The 21,382-nt window shown below is 36.5% G+C and overlaps 1 protein-coding gene across 6 annotated transcripts; it reads left to right on the forward strand.

Annotated features, from left to right (window-relative positions):
* Window positions 1–16,425: 16,425 nt before the first annotated feature.
* On the forward strand, window positions 16,426–19,979 carry LOC113274950 (receptor-like protein EIX2). Of its 6 annotated transcripts, none has more exons than XM_026524376.1 (2): window positions 16,446–19,141; window positions 19,232–19,979. In XM_026524376.1, exons 1-2 carry the CDS (start codon window positions 18,739–18,741, stop codon window positions 19,888–19,890), a joined length of 1,062 nt encoding a protein of 353 aa, XP_026380161.1. In that variant the 5' UTR covers window positions 16,446–18,738; the 3' UTR covers window positions 19,891–19,979. The 6 variants fall into 5 exon arrangements, 5 of the variants coding, with proteins under 5 accessions (XP_026380157.1, XP_026380161.1, XP_026380159.1 ...); XM_026524372.1 differs by having other exon boundaries at window positions 16,426–16,607; window positions 16,775–19,979; XM_026524374.1 differs by having other exon boundaries at window positions 16,446–17,377; window positions 18,476–19,979.
* Window positions 19,980–21,382: the final 1,403 nt, after the last annotated feature.

The following is a 21,382-nucleotide window of genomic DNA, read 5'->3' on the forward strand; positions in this document are numbered from 1 at the left end:
GGTATTAAAATCCATATTGATGTTGTGTTGTTCTTGACTACTTAGAGACCTAGCATGCGGATATGCATTTGTTTCCTGTGAGGAAACAAATGCACCATTCTAAAAATCTTGTGAAATTGGACCATGTGGTGATCTTATTTTCATTTGATTACCTTCCAACACGTACGGATTAAATATGTTAAGTACCGTCAGAATGTTGAAACAAATTTCCTGTTGGAAACCAGTTTTGTGGGTTCTTTGCCATTCTTATCGACATCTCCACTCCACATCAGGTTCACCTTCACCACTTTTTTTTTGCATCAGAACATTTGCCAAAGCTACGTAGTCAGTAACATCTTTTCTAATTGCATGAAAACGATGAGACAACCATTCAAGATCACAATTATGGATGTTATCGGTTTCTTAACGGAGTTTTTGAAAAATCTTTCCATAGAACATAGTCCCCAGTTGCTAGCCACCATTGAGTTGATCTACTGTAAAGAACACATAATTTTTACAAATTGATTCATCGTCATCCATCGTAAACTTGACACCACAGACTCTACCGAATCTTTGTTGCGTTTGTTGTTGTGATTGTTGTGTTTGTTGTTGTGATTGGTACGAGGGGATTGCCATGTTTATTGTAGAAATGGATTTTTTTGAATTCTTCTGATAGATTGATATGGTATAGGTGTAGAAGGTGTGAATTTTAAGCTTGAAATGAGCTGAATTTATAGGGATAAGAGTAAGAGTAATTGGACGATGAAAATAAAATGTAGTCGTTGGTGGGCAGAGAAAGACCGCGCATATTAACTTAATCCACCAACGACATTACTAGGAATGCACAGAGTAAGTAAGTCTGTTGAAAGATGTTGATAATCCACGCGATTTGAGAAAAGACGGACGGCTGATCGAAAACCATAGTGGGCAGATCATAAAATTTACCCATTTGCGCAGTAATTTTCCTCATTTGTTAAGTTCATAATCGGATTAAAATGAACAAATCACTCATAGGAGCTTGGCTTTTGTTACTTGTATCCCTCGATACAAGTTAACTTGGCTTTTGTTAATTAGGAGCTTGACTTTTGTTAATTTGGCTTTTGTTAACTTGTATCCCTAGATATATGTTAAGGAAGGATAAATTAATGTTTATTTGCTTTGGGTGATGTAACTATTCTTTGGTACTTGGAATTTTCTGGAAATCTAATTTAGTTTTTTCTAGCAATGGTTAGTTCCCATCTTACCCATTGAATTTGTTGATTTTTTTATTCTGAGATAAAGTTAAAACAAGAAAATTGGTAGAGTTTAAAGATCCTGGCTTGATTGGGGTTACCCAAATTAATTGGGGTATACCTAATAAGACAAAAGCTAGGTCATTTTGAAGTAAAAGAAGCCACCCCTTAACCTTGTATTTTCTAAATGGCAAAACTGCCGATGTAGTTTTGAAAGTGGTGGTAAAGTTCGTTCAACTCGGATTGTGTGGACTCGATTTTAGACTCAAATTAAAATAGAAAACTTAAAAAGAAATTGTTATCAAGATAAAAGCACTGAGACTCAGGATTCCACCAATCTCCAATTTTTATGTGATTTAATCTAGTCAATAATTATGCAACTCTTTACGTTTGAAGTGATTCCAATATTCGCCTAGACAAGTAGATTCTCAAAACAATAGCTGTAAATCGAAAGCATGGACCATCAAAAGACTTATCCTAAGCATGACCCATCAATTGAGAACACAACCACTTAATCAGAATCATAAATTCAATTTCAGTTCAGTGCAAATAATCATAAAAGAATTACAAAAATTAAATTAAATAGAATTTACCATATAATATTTGGAAAAATGGCTTCCTCCGTCGCCTCAACAATGGGGTTTAGCTCCTCATATTAATCACTTGCTCAAAATATTTGTTCTTAGCCCAAAAGTTGATTAAAAGAATGAAAAACTATAAAACTGATTGTTTGCAACGATGTAATGGCGTTGCAAAACAAAGGACTGACTGTTACAAAGAAGTTATTGTAGCAGCGTTACAAATTTGAGACGATGTTCTTATTTGCAACGTTTGTTCTTCAGCAGTAGCAGAAACTTGGGTTTTCCTGCAACTTGATCAATTCAGCTTTGTGGTGTTACAAACTCCTCTGCGACTGCTCCAATGACTTCGTACCATTCCCTGGGACTCGAACACACCTTTTATACTCCTCAGAAACCTAAAAATAGCGATTAAATTCCTCTTTTTCTTTTCGTGCAAGCCACGACAATAATCTTCTCTGCCGACTTCCTTACGCGTTTATAAGACTTCCAAATCATCCGAAACTCTTCCTTAGATAGAATATCACCTTAGGAAACAATATCACGCCTTTAGTCTCCCTGAAATTCCTAAAATAATTCCATACAGTTTCTTTTAACAAGTCAACCTCTGTTTTCTTCTTCCGGATTATTCAGCCCAATTTGATCGATTAAATCACCCATACCAGGCCTGTTTAGTTATATCACGTCCAGCCCAACAAAAATCCGAGGTTGAATCTCCCTAAAACTTCTCAAAATTTTGATTTCTTAAACTGCAGGCTCGCTGGTTTTGTTTCCCGCCAAAACCAGAATTCAAATGATGAGGATGACCTCCACCTATCCTGTGCTGGTCTCCCTTTAGCAGCTGCCAGGAAATGGATGCCCCTTAGTAATTGGTTACCCCTTATCCATTTGAGGGGTCCGAATAGCAAGTGTCCTCCGGGGTGCCCCGCGCAACTTTTCGAGCAGATTTTTCCAAAAATGTTTATTGGCCAAAAATACCTACACACACATAAAACACCATAATAAGTACAAAAATGAGCACTATCAATATATAGAATCGAGATAAATTAGACACAAAAATGTGTCTATCAAATACCCCCAAACTTATTATTTGCTAGTCCTAGAGCAAATCTAAAATAGAAAATAAAATCCTAACTCACTGACGCAGGCATCGTCGATTGCATTTAGCGTATGCAATAAGCCTTTAAACCCCTAAGTGTCCCTAGTGGCGGAGTGCTGTCTCCGGAGGGCTTACAAGAGGTATACCCACAAAACCTTTACTCCAGACCTTAGCTATCTATGCAGAACCTTGGAAGGCACTAAAGAATCTCCTTGGTTGGCATACTTATTGACTACATGAAGAAGTACCCTGATGCGAAATTCCAATTGATGTACACGAGTTTGCACTCAAGCATACTAAAATTCATATAAAGTGACAGAGCTCTACTCAGATAGTCGCACTATGGACATCAATATCCGGAGTCAAAACTAATCACATGGATAGATCAAGAAGATGGAAATAGAAAAACATAGATGGTTTTGATGTTTACTAAGTGAACGGCGTTTCCCATATATGTCTGAAGTCCTCCGCCAAAATGAACCTATCTTAATGGATTGAGATACTTAGTCTGACTAATATCAACACAACTGGCATATACAAGGGAACCAGTGATCGATAATCCTAATTCTAGTTCAACACAACTGGCATATACAAGGGAACCAGTGGTCGACTTTATTCACTGATTTTTTTTTTTGATCCGTTTGGTCTAATTGGTCTGGTCTTTTTTTCTTTTTCTTTGTAACTCAATCACTCTAATTCACCCTATCATTGGTAACAACTTGAATCGTGGGCCCCACCTAATCACTTCTAGAAACATAGTTTAAAAACAAAATAAAGTAAAAATAGAAGTGAAAAGGACTCAACGAGATATGGTGAAACTATCATGTTATTTCTAACACCTGAGCTCTGTGCTTTTATGAATAGACTCTTCTAGATGTTGTCATCTAATCAGATTGGTTCCTCAACTCCTACAATCAAAATACTTCCATCCACTTAGATTAGTTAGTGTCATCCTAAATAGGCATAAATTCCTAGGCTCTAGAGTTTATTCATATTTCAACTAAAAAGTTTCTCCCATACCCCCAAATTTAAATCTAACATTGTCCTCAATGTTCTAAAGATAAAATTAAAAGCATGAACAAGGAGAAACTGTTACCATTTCAAGCAAAAGAGATAAGGAAAGATATTACCGTGTTGCATGAGATTGGGTTACCTCCCAATTAGTGCTAAGTTTAACGTCTTCAGCCAGACATAAGAAAGGATTAATCACCTCGTATCATAAAGTAATAGCCGAAATATTCTTGGGTCATCAAAAACAAATAGATCTATCACAAGTAAAAGGAATCTGCAACATGCCAAGAAAATTAACAAATAAAGCGCACCCTTGTCTAGTTTCCTGTTTAAGACAACTACATCTAGCTGTGGTTCAGGTTCAGTGTCTATGAAAGGGTCTAGATAAAATATTTTCATGCGCTGGAATTCTTCAAAGCTAAGGTCCGGTTCAGGTATTAGAGTCTGGAAAAACTCAAGTAAAAACTTAGAAGCACATAATAATAACCTGAATAATTGTGGATCCTTAAAGTCAATCAGTTTTGACTCACACAGCTGACCACAATAAGAGTGGTGGTCTTCCTTAAACAAATATGTCGATCCTAATCTCCTTAAGTAATTAGGTTTAGTCTCAAAAATTAATAAATGACACATCTGAAACTTACACATTCCCACAATCGGTTGAAAAATATTTGGTGGGAAAACAAAGTCAATTTGGATATCATAGCCTGGGTAAACCACATCAACCATAGGATGGGTTTCTAACAACTGAACTTCCTTATGGACATCACTAGGTTCAGGAAAACGTGTATGAAGATAATCTTGTAAAATGGTTGAGGCACATATGTCAAGTCCCAAGTGAGGGACCTTGCTAATAGTTAAAGCACATGGAGAATGATAATCACCCCCAAACTTAGAGTTTTCAGTGTCTCTAGAAAGACTAGTCACAACTTCCTCAATTTCTAGATCGTTGGAATCCTGAAAATAGTCAATTGCTTCTTCTAGGTTATACTCAAGTGACGCATACTCACTCATATTTAATAGTTGTACAAGTTCATTTTCTTCGTCTAAGACCATTGTTTCTAAATCGCTAGACTCTAAAACGGTATTCTCAAGATAAACGCGTTCCTCTAAACCATTATTGACTTCGTAATCAAAAGGAAATACTACATCATCTAAAGAAGTGGTATCTCTAATCAAATCCTCGTCCTTTAGAATAGGTGAATAATCATTAAAATTATCGGGATCTGAACCAGAAATAACACTATCATCATAAAGTTCATCTGGAGTAACAAATTCCTGATCACTATGCCTATATATTTCAAATTCTTCATCAACACTATCCACATCATAATCATCATAATAACATGAAAATGGTTGAACTTCATCTAAACAAGTAGTGTTACCAATTTTATCCTCGTCATCTTGATTATGCAAATAACTATCCTCATTTTCAAGGGTACTATTGGAATCACTGTATTGTAAATTAAGATTATTTCGAGCAATTCTTTCGTTCGTCTCAGCTATCAGCTTGAAGGATTCCTCTATAGAAAGTTCTCTTTCGTCATAAACTAAGTTATTCATCTCATCTAACTTACGTGTCGAATCCTCTAATTTCCTGAGGGACTCTTCTAAAGGAGAAATATAAGAATTTTGCTCGTATGACCGATGCGTGTGTGGATAGTAATTGGGCTCATCAAGGTATGAGACATAACCTTGAAAAGGCTGATGTTCCCAACCACTATTCACACTATGGTCAAAGTAGTAACGTCCATTTTAAAACTCAGTCGGATATTCGTTGTATTGGCTCTTGTAATACCAGTTCGACATTCTATTGCAGGGGTGTGAGTTTTCACACAAAATAAAACCCACTGACAGGGGATTCATGGGTGGATAGAGTCTTACCTCCCGTACCAGACGGGCGATGAACCGTTGAAGTCGACTCAGGGCACCGACTCCAATGTCAGTGTACGAACCCGAGGGGCCGAGACAGTATTGTAACTGTTGTCCTTCCCTGCAAACAGTTTATATTTAATCTTAACCCTTCCTTAGGGTTTAAAAATAATAATGTCCAAGTCCAAAAATAAAGTCCAAAAAGTGTCCAAATATAAAAAGAAAAATTACAAAAAATAAATCCCTATTTACAGTTTTTAAAAATAAAACAAAATAACCATACACAAAATATTCTTCTTCACTCCTTTCGGATTCCTCTTTTCTTTCCTTCTTTGGCGATGTTTTCCTTTTATAGCACTTTTTCTTTCCTTGTAGCTTCGCTCCAATCTGAAAAGAATCGAAAAATACCAAAGGCGTAAAAGAGAACAAAAATTCTAAAATAAATAAAATAAATCTAAAACCTAAAACCTAATACAAATCCGCATCGGCGACGCCAAAAATTGATGTAGTTTTGAAAGTGGTAGTAAAGTTCGTTCAACTCGGATTGTGTTGACTCGATTTTAGACTCAAATTAAAATAGAAAACTTAAAAAGAAATTGTTATCAAGATTATAAAAAGCACTGAGACTCGGGATTCCACCAATCTCCAATTTTTATGTGATTTAATCTAGTCAATAATTATGCAACTCTTTACGTTTGAAGTGATTCCAATATTCTCCTAGACAAGTAGATTCTCAAAACAATAGTTGTAAATCGAAAGCATGGACCATCAAAAGACTTAACCTAAGCATAACCCATCAATTGAGAACACACCCCCTTAATCAGAATCATAAATTCAATTTCAGTTCAGTGCAAATAATCATAAAAGAATTACAAAAATTAAATTAAATAGAATTTACCACATAATATTTGGAAAAATGGCTTCCTCCGTCGCCTCAACAATGGGGTTTAGCTCCTCATATTGATCACTTGCTCAAAATATTTTTTCTTAGCCCAAAAGTTGATTAAAAGAATGAAAAACTATAAAACTGATTGTTTGCAACGATGTAATGGCGTTGCAAAACAAAGGACTGACTGTTACAAAGAAGTTACTGTAGCAGCGTTACAAATTTGAGACGTTGTTCTTATTTGCAACGTTTTTTCTTCAGCAGCAGCAGCAGAAACTTGGGTTTTCCTGCAACTTGATCAATTCAGCTCTGTGGTGTTACAAACTCCTCTGTGACCGCTCCAATGACTTCGTCCCATTCCCTGGGACTCGAACACACCTTTTATACTCCTCAGAAACCTAAAAATAGCGATTAAATTTCTCTTTTTCTTTTCGTGCAAGCCACGGCAATAATCTTCTATGCCGACTTCCTTACGCGTTTATAAGACTTCCAAATCATCCGAAACTCTTCCTTAGATAGAATATCACCTTAGGAAACAATATCACGCCTTTAGTCTCCCTGAAATTCCTAAAATAATTCCATACAGTTTCCTTTAACAAGTCAACCTCTGTTTTCTTCTTCCAAATTATTCAGCCCAATTTGATCGATTAAATCACCCATATCAGGCCTGTTTAGTTATATCACGTCCAGCCCAACAAAAATCCGAGGTTGTATCTCCCTAAAAATTCTCAAAATTTTGATTTCTTAAAACTTCAGGTTCGCTGGTTTTGTTTCCCCCCAAAACCAGAATTCAAATGATGAGGATGACCTCCCCCTATCCTGTGTTGGTCTCCCTTTAGCAGCTGCCTGGAAATGGATTCCCTTAGTAATTGGTTACCCCTTATCCATTTGAGGGGTCCAAATAGCAAGTGTCCTCCGGGGGTGCCATGCGCAACTTTTCGAGCAGATTTTTCCAAAAATGTTTATTGGCCAAAAATACCTACACAAACATAAAACACCATAATAAGTACAAAAATGAGCACTATCAATATATAGAATCGAGATAAATTAGACATAAAAATGTGTCTATCAACTGCCCCTGCAATGATTAACACTAATTTAATTGAAATGATTAGATTAGTTAAATTAGTTAGATTAGTTAGTTGATTTATATGAGTGGATTTGGAAATAATTGAGAGTAAGAAAGAGAAAGAAGTAGTAGAGAATGATTGATTCAAATCCTGATTTTGAAGTGGGGGAGTCTTCTAACTTTCCTTCTACAGATGAGTACTTGTATGATGATCTACCAGATCATGAGACAATGGATTATATGCATGATACTCACTTTTATTTTCCGCAAACTCAAGATGGGTACGGAAGTGATGAATGTCTTGAGCCAAACGTAGAATCCAATGACCAAGAATAAGAGAATGGAGCTGCAAGTAATCAGGTAGACAACATACGTGGTGAAGATTGTGATTTTTCCATGTAAATGATCGATTTTGGTTGTTTTTTTTTCCACTTTTGCTGCCTAGAGTCGGAAAGGTCGACGATTGTCAATCATGCCGACTGTAAAAGTCGGCGTGGTATATATTACCCAATGCTCCGACTTTTCATGAGCAGTATTCTAGTCGGAAAAGTCGACGATTGTAGATCATGCCGATTGTAAAAGTCGGCGTGGTATATATTACCCAATGCTCCGACTTTTCATGAGCAGTATTCTAGTCGGCAAAGTCGAAAATATGAACCCTGCCGACTACAAGATTTTTTGAAACACAGAAGTCGTGATTTGAAACATGTTTAAGCCAGCATTGTAGTGGTACGTAGACCCTGCCGACTATAGTGTGGTTGGCACTGTTTTATTTTCCAACCAAGTCGGCTGTTGTTTAGCCGGCGTTGTTTTATATATAGACCCTGCCGACTACAAGATTTTTTGCAGCACAGGAAACGAATTTGAAACATGCTTAAGTCAGAATTGTTCTGGGTACGTCGACCCTGCCGACTTTGGTTTGGTTGGCACTCTTTTATTCTTCGACCAAGCCGGCGTTGTTTTATATATCGACCCTACCGAATTTTGTAGTACATTTCAACTAACTTGTGTTGCTTTGTAGATTGCATTGGTACCGATGACGGATCAGCCTCAAGCTCACAATGTTAGGGGTCCTGATACTTCCGCACATTATGCTAATGATTTGGAATGGAAGGAAAAAGACGACGCGGTAAATTGGATTGTTGAGAAAGCAAAAGAGAAGATGTGCGTTCTAGTGAAAAACACCCAACAAAAATCTACGCGGTTTGAAATGGTATGCGAGTGTAGTGGGTCGCCGGATGCAAGTCACAAGAGAAAGGGTTATGTGTATGATAAGAAGATGACTAGGGTGTACAAGACTAAGTCAAAGAAGTGTGGATGCCCATTCAAGATTATTTTTTGGAGGAACAAAGAAACCGATGACATGTGGAGAATGAATAGAGTTGATGTTGGTTGGCATAACCATAAAGATCCGGAAATTCTTGTTGGGCACTCCCAAGTTGCCAAGTTGAAACCGCACGAGTTCGAACAAGTAAGAACAAGTTGGGGAATTAAACCAAGAAAGCTCCTTAGTAATTTCAAGAGAGGTGACAAGAATAACCTATCTTCATTGTCTACAATTTATGCGGCCAAGGCAACCATCATAAGAATTGAATGAAATGCAAGAAAGGTAATGGAAGAATCACAATGGTTGGCACACAAATACAACTATACGGTGAGACACCATGAGTCATCGGAGGGGAAGGTGGATCGTATTTTTCTTGTGCATCCCGATATGATTCAATTGGCGCGGTGCTTTTACCAAGTTTTGTTCATGGATTGTACTTATAAGACGAATAGGTATAACATTCCTTTGTTGAACATTGTTGGACAAACCTCGGATAAGCAATCTTTTATGGTGGCATGGTGTTTTATGGATCATGAGAAGGATGATAACTATATTTGGGCATTGGAAACTTTGAAGCTTCTCTACCACGAAGACGAGACTCCCGGGGTTATAGTGACCGACAATGAGCAAGCAATAATAAACGTCGTGAGGATAGTTTTTCCCAATGCACAAAATTTTCTTTGCACTTGGCATATCCAATGCAATCTTAGAAAGAAATGTAGGAATCATATCCAAAATCCAAAGGCAAAGAAAGACACTAAACATGAAAAGGAGGGAGATGAACGTCTTAGTAAACTAACTAAAGAGGAGAGAGAGAAAGAGAAGAAGAAAGAAGATGAAGAATGGAAAGAAGGTGAGATCAAGTTTGGGTTATTCATGAAAGCATGGTATAAGTTGGTTTGGTCGATGAGTGTGGCAAAATATGAGATCAACTTGAAGGAGTTCGAGGATGATTGGGGGACTAATTACCCCAAAGTAGTGGAATATTGCAAGAGACAATGGTTGAGGCCACACAAAGAGAGGTTTGTGTATGCTTTTACTTACGACTATAAACATTTGATACTTGAATCCACAAGCATGGTAGAGCAAGCTCATGGTAGACTAAAAAGTCTACTTTTCACGAGTCAAAAATGGATTGTGACAGTTCAACATGCTATCCATGAGTACACTAATAATGATATAAACAAGATAAAAAACAATTCCAAGAAAGTAGCTTCCGGAAGTTGAAGGAGGATAATTGGTTGCTTCTTGGTATACATTGCAACGTCTCGCATTGGGAAATACGTTTTATGATGAAACATCTCAAGTTGTATCAAAAGTATGACAAGCCAGACACTCCTTGTAATTGTAGGATAATGAAGGCTATCGGACTTCCATGTCGTCATATGCTTGGTAGGTATAAAACTCTCATTCCGATTGAAGATATCGATCCTGTCGGCATTGTATTTATCATACGACCCTGCCGACCGTCCCAGGGTCGGCAGGTTATAATTTCATCAGGTTGACGGCTGCACTGCATGACAGCACATGAAAAATGGCCTGGGACGGTCGGCAAGGTTGTTTCCCTCCTACAGTGCCGACTGTCTCCAGGTCAGCAAGCTCTTGATTCCGTCAGGTTGCCGACTTTTTTGTGGTCGGCATGGTTTATGAAGACAACCATGCCGATCAAAACAGAAAAAAAAAATTGTTTCTTCATGTTCCTCACATATTGTGGTCGGCAGGGTATATTAGGAGAACCCTGCCGACTATACATCCGCCGGCATGGTGGGTAAATTTTTAAGCATCCGGCACGCTTTGAATTTAGTATAATGTCGACTACATCGAATACATTGATTCTTAAATACTTAAAAAACTTTAGAAACTTAATTAGAGCATACAAACCTTAAAAACTTAATTAGAGCATACAAACCTTAATTAAAGCATATAAACGTTAAAAACTTAACCCTAACACATTTGGGACATAGATAGTATCTTTTTCCGGTACATAATTTCTTAGGAGTGGTAATTAGCTTCATCTTACCGTCTCAACATGGATCTGTGCATGGTAGAAGGTTGATTTTAGCAACTTCATCTTCGTACAGAGCTAGGCGCTCATCTATCCAATAGAAAAACCCACGACAAGTGCATTTTGAAGCATACGGATGATATACATCTCCTACTGCAGCTTTCATGAGAAATAAGAATCCCTTACAACCTTCAATAGTGCATTTGCTTCCTTCAAAGGGACAATCGTTTGCAAAATGACCACTTAGTGTACAAAGACTACAAATATTTGGTTGTGTTGTACTTAAAACTTCCATTCTTTATGCAAGGTTGAAGATGAAGTTGAGGATGCTTTTATAATAACAACACACCTAATATCTTGATTTTGAAATTTATAGCCGTTGAGCATTCAATGGCTTGTACTTTGTACCTGAAAAGTAATATTTTTATACTACTAACATTTAGGTCGGCAGGGTTGAGATTTCAAATCATGCCGACTACCTATTCCTGACAGCACTATAGCATATATCATGGGATGGTCGGCAAGGTAGAGCTTACAAACCATGCCGACTTAGTAAAACTCTAATATTGTCTAAAACTGCACAAAAACGAATAAGTTCTAAAGCAACTAAAACTAAAAATTAACATAAGTCAAGTTTAACAAGTCTAAAACCACAATTTAAAAGTTCAAAACATGATGTACGAGTTCAAACCACAATCTAAGTTTCTAAACCAAGTGAAACATAATAAAATTTAAGAATTTCATGGATCCTTCTTGTTGTTGTTTTCTTCCTCCACATCACTAGCTTTTTCACCAGCATCAGCTTTTGCTTTTCCCTTATCTGGACCTATGTAGTCACCGGCCTCATTGTAATAAGGGTTCACTCCACAAAAGTCACATGCCCTGAAAAAAGTTCTTGGATCAACCTCCTCTTCTTCCTCCTTTGATGATGTGAATTCTTCATAGTTGAGGGGATTGCTAGGACTATCCATAAACCTTAGAAATTCTTCAGGATCTTCCTTACCCATCAAAAGTAACTTTCTTACACGTCAATTATTTTAAGTTTCATCTTTAGGATCTTCTAAACCAGGATAAATCCTGTCAATAAATTCCAATAGCTCTGCTGCATTGCTAACAATACAAGGGGTATCTTCTAGTTTTGCTTCTAGGAACCTAAACAGTACAAAAATAAGAGATATGAAAAATTCTAAACATTGAAACATGGTTCTGGTAATACAGCCGGCATGGTCGATAATCTAAACATTGCCGACGAAATCATGGTTGGAGGGGTTGTAATCATATACCACGCCGACTAATACATAGTCGGCATGGTCTTATTCAATAAAGATGTCGACTATTAACTAAGGAAATTGAAGTTTCTGTGACCTAAAGTCGGAATTGTACAAGTCTAAGACAATGCCGACTAGCTGTAAGTCGGCAGGGTTTGTTATTATACCCTGGCGGCCCTGGTTATTGTCTAACAGTCGCCATGGCTGCTATGAAAAGTCGGCAGGTTATTCATCCTGAGACCATGCCGGCTTTTAAAAAATATCAATAGTCGGTGTGGTTTTAATTTATCGACCTTGCCGACTAAAAACTAATCATAATTTTCGATTTCTAACCTAATATAACAATCATTCAACACATCATAATAATGGGTTTGAGTTTAGAAATCACTTACAGTCTTCTTTTTGCTGGTGGATAGTTCTTCTCAACATTCTCAGGGATTGCATTCTCGGGTTTACTCATGGGAAAATTAGGGGGAGACCCAAAATAAATAATATTCTCATTTTCAGGCCCACAATTAATTTTGGGTACTGTGACACCCATAATTATTCCCGTGACACCCAAAATTATCCGAAATTATTAAGAATCAATATATAACTCGTTTATGCATACTATTTTTCAGGCATAACTCGTTATGCATACTATTTTTTCAGGCACAATTCGTTATGCAACCTAATTTTTCAGGGGTATAATTGGCAACGCAACTTGGATATAACATATCTAAAAATCCGCGCCTTGGAATTTTACCAATTTTATATCGTTGGAAATCTTTTTAAGAGAGCTACGCAATGAGCACAAACAAGAATATCAAATTTTTGTTTTTCACGAAAAAATCGGAGGTGATCATCATTTTAGGCAAAATTTTCGAAAACTTGATACATAACCATTATGCAGCCACCAAAAAAGATGCATAACACATTCTGCAGACGCATAACGAATTATGCAACCATTTTCTCGACTGCATAACAAATTATGCATCTATAACAAGTTATGTAGCCATTGTTTTGGTTGATTTTAGTGCGTACATAAAAAATTGATGCATAATGCATTATGCAACCATATTTTCGGATGCATAACAGGTTATGCATATACTTTCTCGATGCATAACAGGTTATGCATATACTTTCTTGATGCATAAAAGATTGTGCAACAATTTTCCCGATGTATTATGCAGCCATATTTTCGGATGCATAACAGGTAATGCATTTATTTTTCCGACTGCATAACATGTAATGCAGATATTATCGTAGGTGCATGACAAGTTATGCAAGCTTATTTTTTGTTGGTTTCAATAATAAAAAAAAGTAGCTGCATAACGTGTTATGCAACCGTTTTCTGAACTGCATAACAAGTTATGCAAAAAAAAAAAAGTTGCAGAACGTGTTATGCAACCAATTTTGAGAATGCGTAACAAGTTATGCAACAAATTTGTAGATGCATAACCTGTTATGCATCACTATTCACACCTCCATTTTCTTTTAAATGCACGTGACACGCACACCAAACCCATTTACACTTCCATCTCCTTTGCCTTGCCACTGCGGCATGCTTTTAGCTCCATTTTCTTTTAAATGCGTAACCCATTGAAACCAACATCAACACCACCATTGACTAATTTCTGAAGAAGTCATTTTATCGAAGAACTGGTGTGTGTCTGGCAAACAAGCCTTCACACTAGAGCTAACTATTAGTTTTGGACACACAATTGTTGTTCCTCAGAAGATATACACAAGAAACTCTTAGTTAAAACAAAAAACAATTTCTAACAAGCAGGTGCTAATTCATACTACTAACAGACTATTGAATCAACAAATTTGTAGATGGATTGGTCTCTTTTCTGAACAACCACATACATGCCTCAGAATCATATGGTGTTCATACCTTCCCACTAAATTTTGGTACGGAGATAATCACATTTCTCATAGAAGGGAGGAGAAGACGAATTTTGACGATACCTGGAGCTGAGAAACTTCATTCCAAATCAAATGAAAAAAGAAGAATATGTTGATGATAAAGCAAAGAAAATTAGATGCAATCTTATCTTTCTTTTGTACTTACTAGAGAATATTTAATCGCCTTTTCTTGACAGGAATGTATGTCCGATCCTTGTGATTCCTATGAATTTGAAGACACCAACTCATGAATCTGTTCCTTTTCCCATTTAATCTCATAATCATGAAACCCATCACTTCAATCAAACCCAACTCGTGAATATGTTCACTATTATTCGCAGTACTAGCAGTCATATAATTAGTCTGTACAATCCCCTTATTATTCCCTAAGAACTCAAAATGAATCGCATCTTGTGATTTATCACCTTCTAATCAAGATAAGTAAAGATTGAAATTCAAACCGTTTGTATTTCCATCAGGACATTTGAGATTAGCTCCAAATGTACCGTACTAGTAGCGATTCTTTGTTCTCCATCTTCATCCACAGAGGGTAACCCAAATTAGGCTAAAACCACCATGTTTCTGTTTTTCAGAGATAATCCTTAAATGAGTTTGTAAAACAAGGTTTGATAATCATAGATCTACAGCTAAAACTTGTTTTCATTAAAGAAATTTCGGATTTGTATGAAATCAGATCGGATTTGGAGATGGAGGAGAAAGAGAGAAGAAGATGAGTACAATTTCAATAATTTTGGGTCGGGGAATAATTTTTTCCTAAAAACTGGGTGCGCGCCTTTAGATTTCTGGGCGTGGGTTTCACAGTGGAAGAAATTGGAAAAATTGGTCTCCCTGTAGTTTTCACTTTACCCATTCCAATTTTTTTCTTACCTTTTCCCTCTGATTTGGATCTTCTCATGTTACCTGTTGAATCTCTCTTGCTGCTGGATCGAACCATTTTTTGAAGAATATCAAAATTGAAATTTTCGGTTGATTTTGGTTGATGGAATAAGATGAAGGAAGGAGAAGAGGAGAGGGATTAGAGAAGATAGATTAGAAGAATATTAAACGGTTTTTAGTTTTTAAGTTTAGGGTTTAGTTTTAGGTTAATTAGTGCAGGGGTACTAAAGTAACTTCATCCTGTTTTGGCCTCCCCTTAGTAAGGGCACCATGTCCATTTAAATTTGGGTATACCCCAATTAATCTGGGTATACCCCTATCTCGCCAGGTTAAAAATCCCCTCTATTACAGTTTTATTTTCGTAGCATTCGTACAAGATTTTCCGGCAATGAAATCCAGATTTAACTTTAGCTATAAGCCGATTTTTTTTTCTTTTCACTTTACTGAATATCGTTATCAAAAATCTTAAAAGCCCCGAAATCCTAAAACAAAATCAACTTGCATCAAGTCAATAGAAAAAATCTAATAATCTCCAATATGTATCTTCTCCATCAAGTTGGTGATAAAAAGGGGAAAAAGATTGATGATCTCCTAAAGTGTAAATACTGTGAATAGTTGGAAATTCAGGAATGGGCCCAGGAAGGATACATTTTCTTTTATGCCCAGGACTAAAAGTCTTGGTTGAACAGAATTTTTTTTTTTTTGCTTGTGGACTAGCAAAAGCTAGTCGGGCTACAGCCCATTTAGCCCAGTGACAGGTCCGCCTGTTGGATGAGTGTAGAGAATTTGATTTTGATGATCAAATAGCATGTGATGTCACAAAGATCAAAGACCCGTGGGTTTCCACTAAATACAAGTCTAATAAAATATAAAACCTGAATGGATCAATCAAGTAATAGAAACATAAGCAAAAAAAGATGATTAATCACTAGTTTTGTTCTTTTTCTTCGTCGTAAGAACAAAGAAAAAGAAAAAAATACAACTTTAACAGACGGCAGCAACAAGAAAAGCTACCGAGATGCGACATTAGAAAAAGAAAAAAAATTCAACTTTAACTCTTCACGGGAGGGTAATTGTGGAAATATCTCTGTCATTAATATGATAACTTTGTGATTAGTATCCCAAAACGGAATCCCGAAATTTCATGATTAAAATGGGTCATTAATTACTCCTTATCGTATTTGCGGGTATATACGTACGTTATCATCGGGAAGGCCCCCTCGAAATCAGGCAGGTCCCACAAAATAAATGCTTCTTTTAGCCACCTTCTTTGAAATAACATAAAAATTGATTAGTTAGTCGGCGTGAGATGAGGCAATAGAAGAAAAAAAAAAGACGTGGCGTCCCATTATTAATTAGTCTAACGGCGCGCGAGATAAGGCAAAAGGAGAAGAGAACTTTTAGCACGACGGATCCGGAAATGGCTTTAGAAGTTCCCGGAGTAATGTCTTATTTGGCAGATCCCGCCCGGATCGCGGCGTTTTAATGTGTGAGGTAGTTAACCTAACTTCAGACCTTTCTGATTCTTCTTCTTCGCCATGGGCTGAGCTTGCAATATCTTTCGTAATACTGTAAATTCGTAGTCAGATTTGTATTACTTTCTCTTATTCCCCTCATTTTTTTTATCTTGTTAAATATCTAGTGTGTTTCCATGAATTTAGGTTCTTGCTGAAGCAAATATAAGTCCTACTGAACAGAAAGTATGGTATTCTTCTATCTACAATTTTGAGACACTGAAATTGAATGGGAAAATTCTACACTGACTTTTGTTTTTCACATTTATGTCCTAACTGAAGTTGGTGAAGGTCAGTTGTCAAAGTTAATTTACCTAAAAAGATTGAGTTAGACATCTTTGAATTTAGAGTGTAAAAACAAGAAATTGTAGTTTCAATATTCTTATTAAGAATATGTCTATTTATTTAAGTGTTTGACTCTTATCTCGTTAATTGTTTATGGTTGATTCTGTTCATCTTTGAAGCTCTTTTATCAGAAAATTAATTCATTAATCATGCAGTCAAGACCTGCAATTTTCATTTTCGTTTTCATGTATGGGTTTTTCTTGTCAGAAAATTTGGTCAGTGCTGTTTGCAGTGATAGGGAGATTGAAGCTCTCCTAAACTTCAAACAAGACTTGGTGGATTCTTCGGATTTTCTCTCTAATTGGGTTGGTAAAGACTGTTGCAAATGGAATGGAGTAGTTTGCAATACAAAAACTGAAAATACTAGTGTTGTTCAGCTCAACGTGCAAGGATTTGGCTTAGATGGTATGTTAAACCCTTCACTGGTACAGTTAGAGAATTTGAATTATTTAGATTTAAGTTCAAATACTTTTTCCGAAACCTCGTTACCATCTTTCTTGGGTTCATTACGTAATTTGAGATACCTTAATCTGTCTAGAAGTTTTGATAGTGTCGAAAATATTCATTGGCTTTCTAATCTCTCTTCTTTGCAATATCTTGATATGTCTTATGTTGACTTAGAAAATGCATCATCTAATTGGTTTCACGCAGTTACTATGATTCCATCTTTATTAGAACTACATCTACGCTACTGTAACCTGTATCCAAACTTTCCTTCTATTTCATACTCAAATCTCACTTCTCTTAAAGTTCTTGATCTTAGTTACACTGGTCTCAATTCAACCTTGCCTGAATGGTTCTATAATCTTACAAGTCTTGAGAAACTTGATATTCATTACAATAGTTTTCGAGGAACCATTTCAGAAGCTATTGGTAACCTTGTCAATCTCACTAACCTCGACATCTCTTCCAATGATTTTGAGGGAGAAATACCAGAAACCTTTGGAAATCTTTGCAACTTGCAGGCATTAGACTTGTCAAGTAACTACCACCTCAAGGGTGAAATATATTTTTTAGCTAATCTGTCCAGTTGCACAGGAAGTAAGTTGACATCGGTAAGTTTGGATGGTAATCAATTTTCAGGTCCATTGCCAGATCAGTTAGGGAGTTTTAAGAATCTTGAGTACCTTTCTTTTATGAGTAATTCATTTTCTGGTCCGATTCCGTCATCGTTAGGTGACCTGTCGTCATTGAAGGTGTTAAATGGTTTTTTCAATAAGTTGAATGGTTCTTTACCGGAAAGTTTTGGACATCTTTCGAAATTGAGAATTTTGAGACTTGCCTTTAATGCTCTAGAAGGCATAATAAGTGAAGCTCATTTCTCAAGTCTGACGAGTCTGGAAGAACTAGAAGTGCATTCTCTAGTTTTTAAGTTGAAACCTGATTGGATTCCTCCATTTCAACTTCAGGTTGCAAACTTGCAAGCTTGTAAACTAGGACCTCAATTCCCTGAATGGTTACAAACACAAAAAAATATAAGTCGAATTGATATATTTAATGCAGGCATTTCAGATACAGTTGTTCCTACTTGGTTTTGGAATATGTCTACTCAGTTCAGTTACTTAAATTTATCTCACAATCAGATTCATGGACAAGTACCAGATTTGTTACTTCGGGATGATCCGTGAGGGTGACTAGTTTACTTGAATTCGAACCATTTTGTGGGTAAATTGCCCAGAATATCACCTGGTGTGGGAGAATTGGATCTTTCTGATAACTTATTTAATGGATCAATTTCTGTTTTGCTATGCAATCCATTAGGCAACATGAATAATCGAATTCTTGATCTCTCGAGAAACCAATTATCTGGAGAAATTCCTGATTGCTGGTCTGACTGGTGGAATCTGGTATCGATAAGTTTGGCAAGCAATTACCTTACAGGAGAGATTCCGGCATCTATCGGTTCTATAAGCACCCTTCGATCACTGCATCTGCGAAATAATTCTCTTTCAGGAAAATTACCTTCAGCATTGCTCAAGTGTAGGGAACTGAGAGTGATTGATATTAGTGAGAATGAGTTCACTGGGAACATACCAAAATGGATTGGGGAGTACTTGTTTCTCCTTATCTTTCGATTACGCTTCAATAAGTTTTATGGCGCTATTCCTCAACAACTGTGTCACCAGAATTCAGTTCAAATTTTGGATTTTGCTCATAACAATCTATCAGGTACGATTCCAAGATGTTTCAACAATTTTACCGCAATGACAACACTGCAGAAGGATGGTGAATCCATATCGTATTCCATATTTCTTTCAGAATATAAAGAGATCGCATCTCTGGTGACAACAGGAAGAGAGTTTGAATACAGCAATACTCTTACACTTCTTACAATCATGGACCTATCTGACAACAGTTTATCAGGTGACATTCCTGGAGAACTAACAAATTTGATTGGTTTACGGTCTTTGAATTTATCGCGTAATCATTTAACAGGAAGAATTCCAAACAAGATTGGCAACATGAGCATATTGGAGTCTCTTGATTTGTCAAAAAACAAACTTTCAGGTTCTGTTCCTCAAAGTATAGTAAACTTAACCTTTCTAAGTCACTTGAACTTGTCGTATAACAACTTGTCGGGGAAAATTCCGGTGGGTACTCAACTACAAGGTCTGCCTGAATCGAGTTTCGTTGGTAATGGAAGACTCTGTGGTGCTCCACTAAATGACTGCAATGTTGGCGATGTTGAAGATAAACAAGGACTAGGAAGTGTTGATAATGAAACAGAAAAAGAAAAAGAAGAATGGTTTGAAATGAAGTGGTTTTATATTAGCGTAGCCTTGGGTTTTGCTATAGGCTGTTGGGGATTTTGTGGTGTTTTACTTGTGAATCAATCATGGAGAGTTGCATATTTTAAGTTCCTTGATGTTATTGCAATCAAATTATGTAATTGTTGTAGTAGATCTACACCAAGATAATCAACACCAGAAACTAAATGAATGCAAGCCTTAAACATCGAATTGTAATTAATATTATTACAAGCCATACAATTTTTTTGTAATATCAATATACTTGTTGCTTCTTAGCAGGATATAATCTCCTCTAGTTTATGAAGATACTCTGGCATTTTTTCAAATTTGGAAACTCACATAATGCAGCAATTGGTATATACTAGTAGAGAACAGTAGACTTCGGCTTGTTTATTAACCGAATACTGAGTTCCAAGTTAAACAGATGAGGAATTCCATCTTCACTCAAATACTGATGAAGTGAAGGGAATTTTTTCTTTTAATTGAGTTCGTTGGGATAATTTCTTCATATTGATATTCTTTCCGAATGTCCAGATCAGTAATATTGATATTTTTTCTTCATATTGATATTTTTTCTCTATTACTGAATGTCCAGATCAGTAATAGAACCCCTTCTTTTCTTCTTCCTTTTCGAATAATAGTGGTAGAAGATTTCTTACAAACTGAATTAAGAAAACCACTTGAACCACCAGCAAGAGCATAGCTGTTCATAGTCTTCATCTTATCGGACAAAGAAGGAAGTCCTTCTACGTGATCAGGATTTGGAGGGTGAATAGTTATAAGAAAAAAACTAGTGAGAAATATGGATTTGGGAATACAGTAGGTTTGAGTAATGTGGTGATAAGTGCATATTTCATATATAATTGGTGTCAATTTCATGCTAGTATTTGTTTGTTTTATTGTAAATTATTGTATGTTACGCTTGTTTTCTCTTATTTGTGTTTTATTAGGTGAATCATCCAAAAAGAAGTGAATATGTGTGCTCAATTGTGCAATAAAAGAAGCTAGCTACAAGTAAAGAAGGGCCAAAGACCAAGTGGAACTCGTTCAAGTACAATATTTTTACTTTCCATTTTGTAGATGACGAGAAGACAAGGGCAATGGCGAAAGAGCGAAGTCATTTTGAGTTCGTATGAAGAAGTTACGAGCAAAACAAGAACTTATAAGACTAAAGACTAAAGGTCAAAATGGTCAATTTGTAAGGAAAGTGCTATTGGTACCCAACCGAACGTTAAGGGACACCTTCCTGTTAAGGGGCAGTCAAGCTCAAAGCAACTGCTAGAGGCAGTCAAGTCTTTTACAATAGGGGGCTGCCAAAATACGAATAATACTAAAGGCACCTTATTAATTACTCAGGGCACCTCTTCTTCATCCTTATTATGAACATGAAGAACATGAGCTTTTCTTAATGGTGTTCATCATGATGATCATGATGGTGATGGATTTGATCAACAATGATATTCAAATTTGAACACATCATTAGGTTCCTGGGGACGATAGAAAGCATGGGTACTAGCCTGATTTCGCTAAATCAGTCATACTCGAGTTTGGAAATGGATTATTGGTTGCTGCCATAAAACCGAGCTTGGTGACGAGTTTCAATTCAGAGACTCGGTTATGCTGGTGCTGCCAATATCGTGATTAATGCTGCTGCTACCAT

The sequence above is a fragment of the Papaver somniferum genome, chromosome 4 (assembly GCF_003573695.1).
Source record: "Papaver somniferum cultivar HN1 chromosome 4, ASM357369v1, whole genome shotgun sequence".
Lineage (NCBI taxonomy): Eukaryota > Viridiplantae > Streptophyta > Magnoliopsida > Ranunculales > Papaveraceae > Papaver > Papaver somniferum.

Bases quoted from the DNA above. Each gene is read 5' to 3' on its own strand.
- LOC113274950 (XM_026524372.1), top strand. From the start codon at position 17,122: ATGCAGTCAAGACCTGCAATTTTCATTTTCGTTTTCATGTATGGGTTT.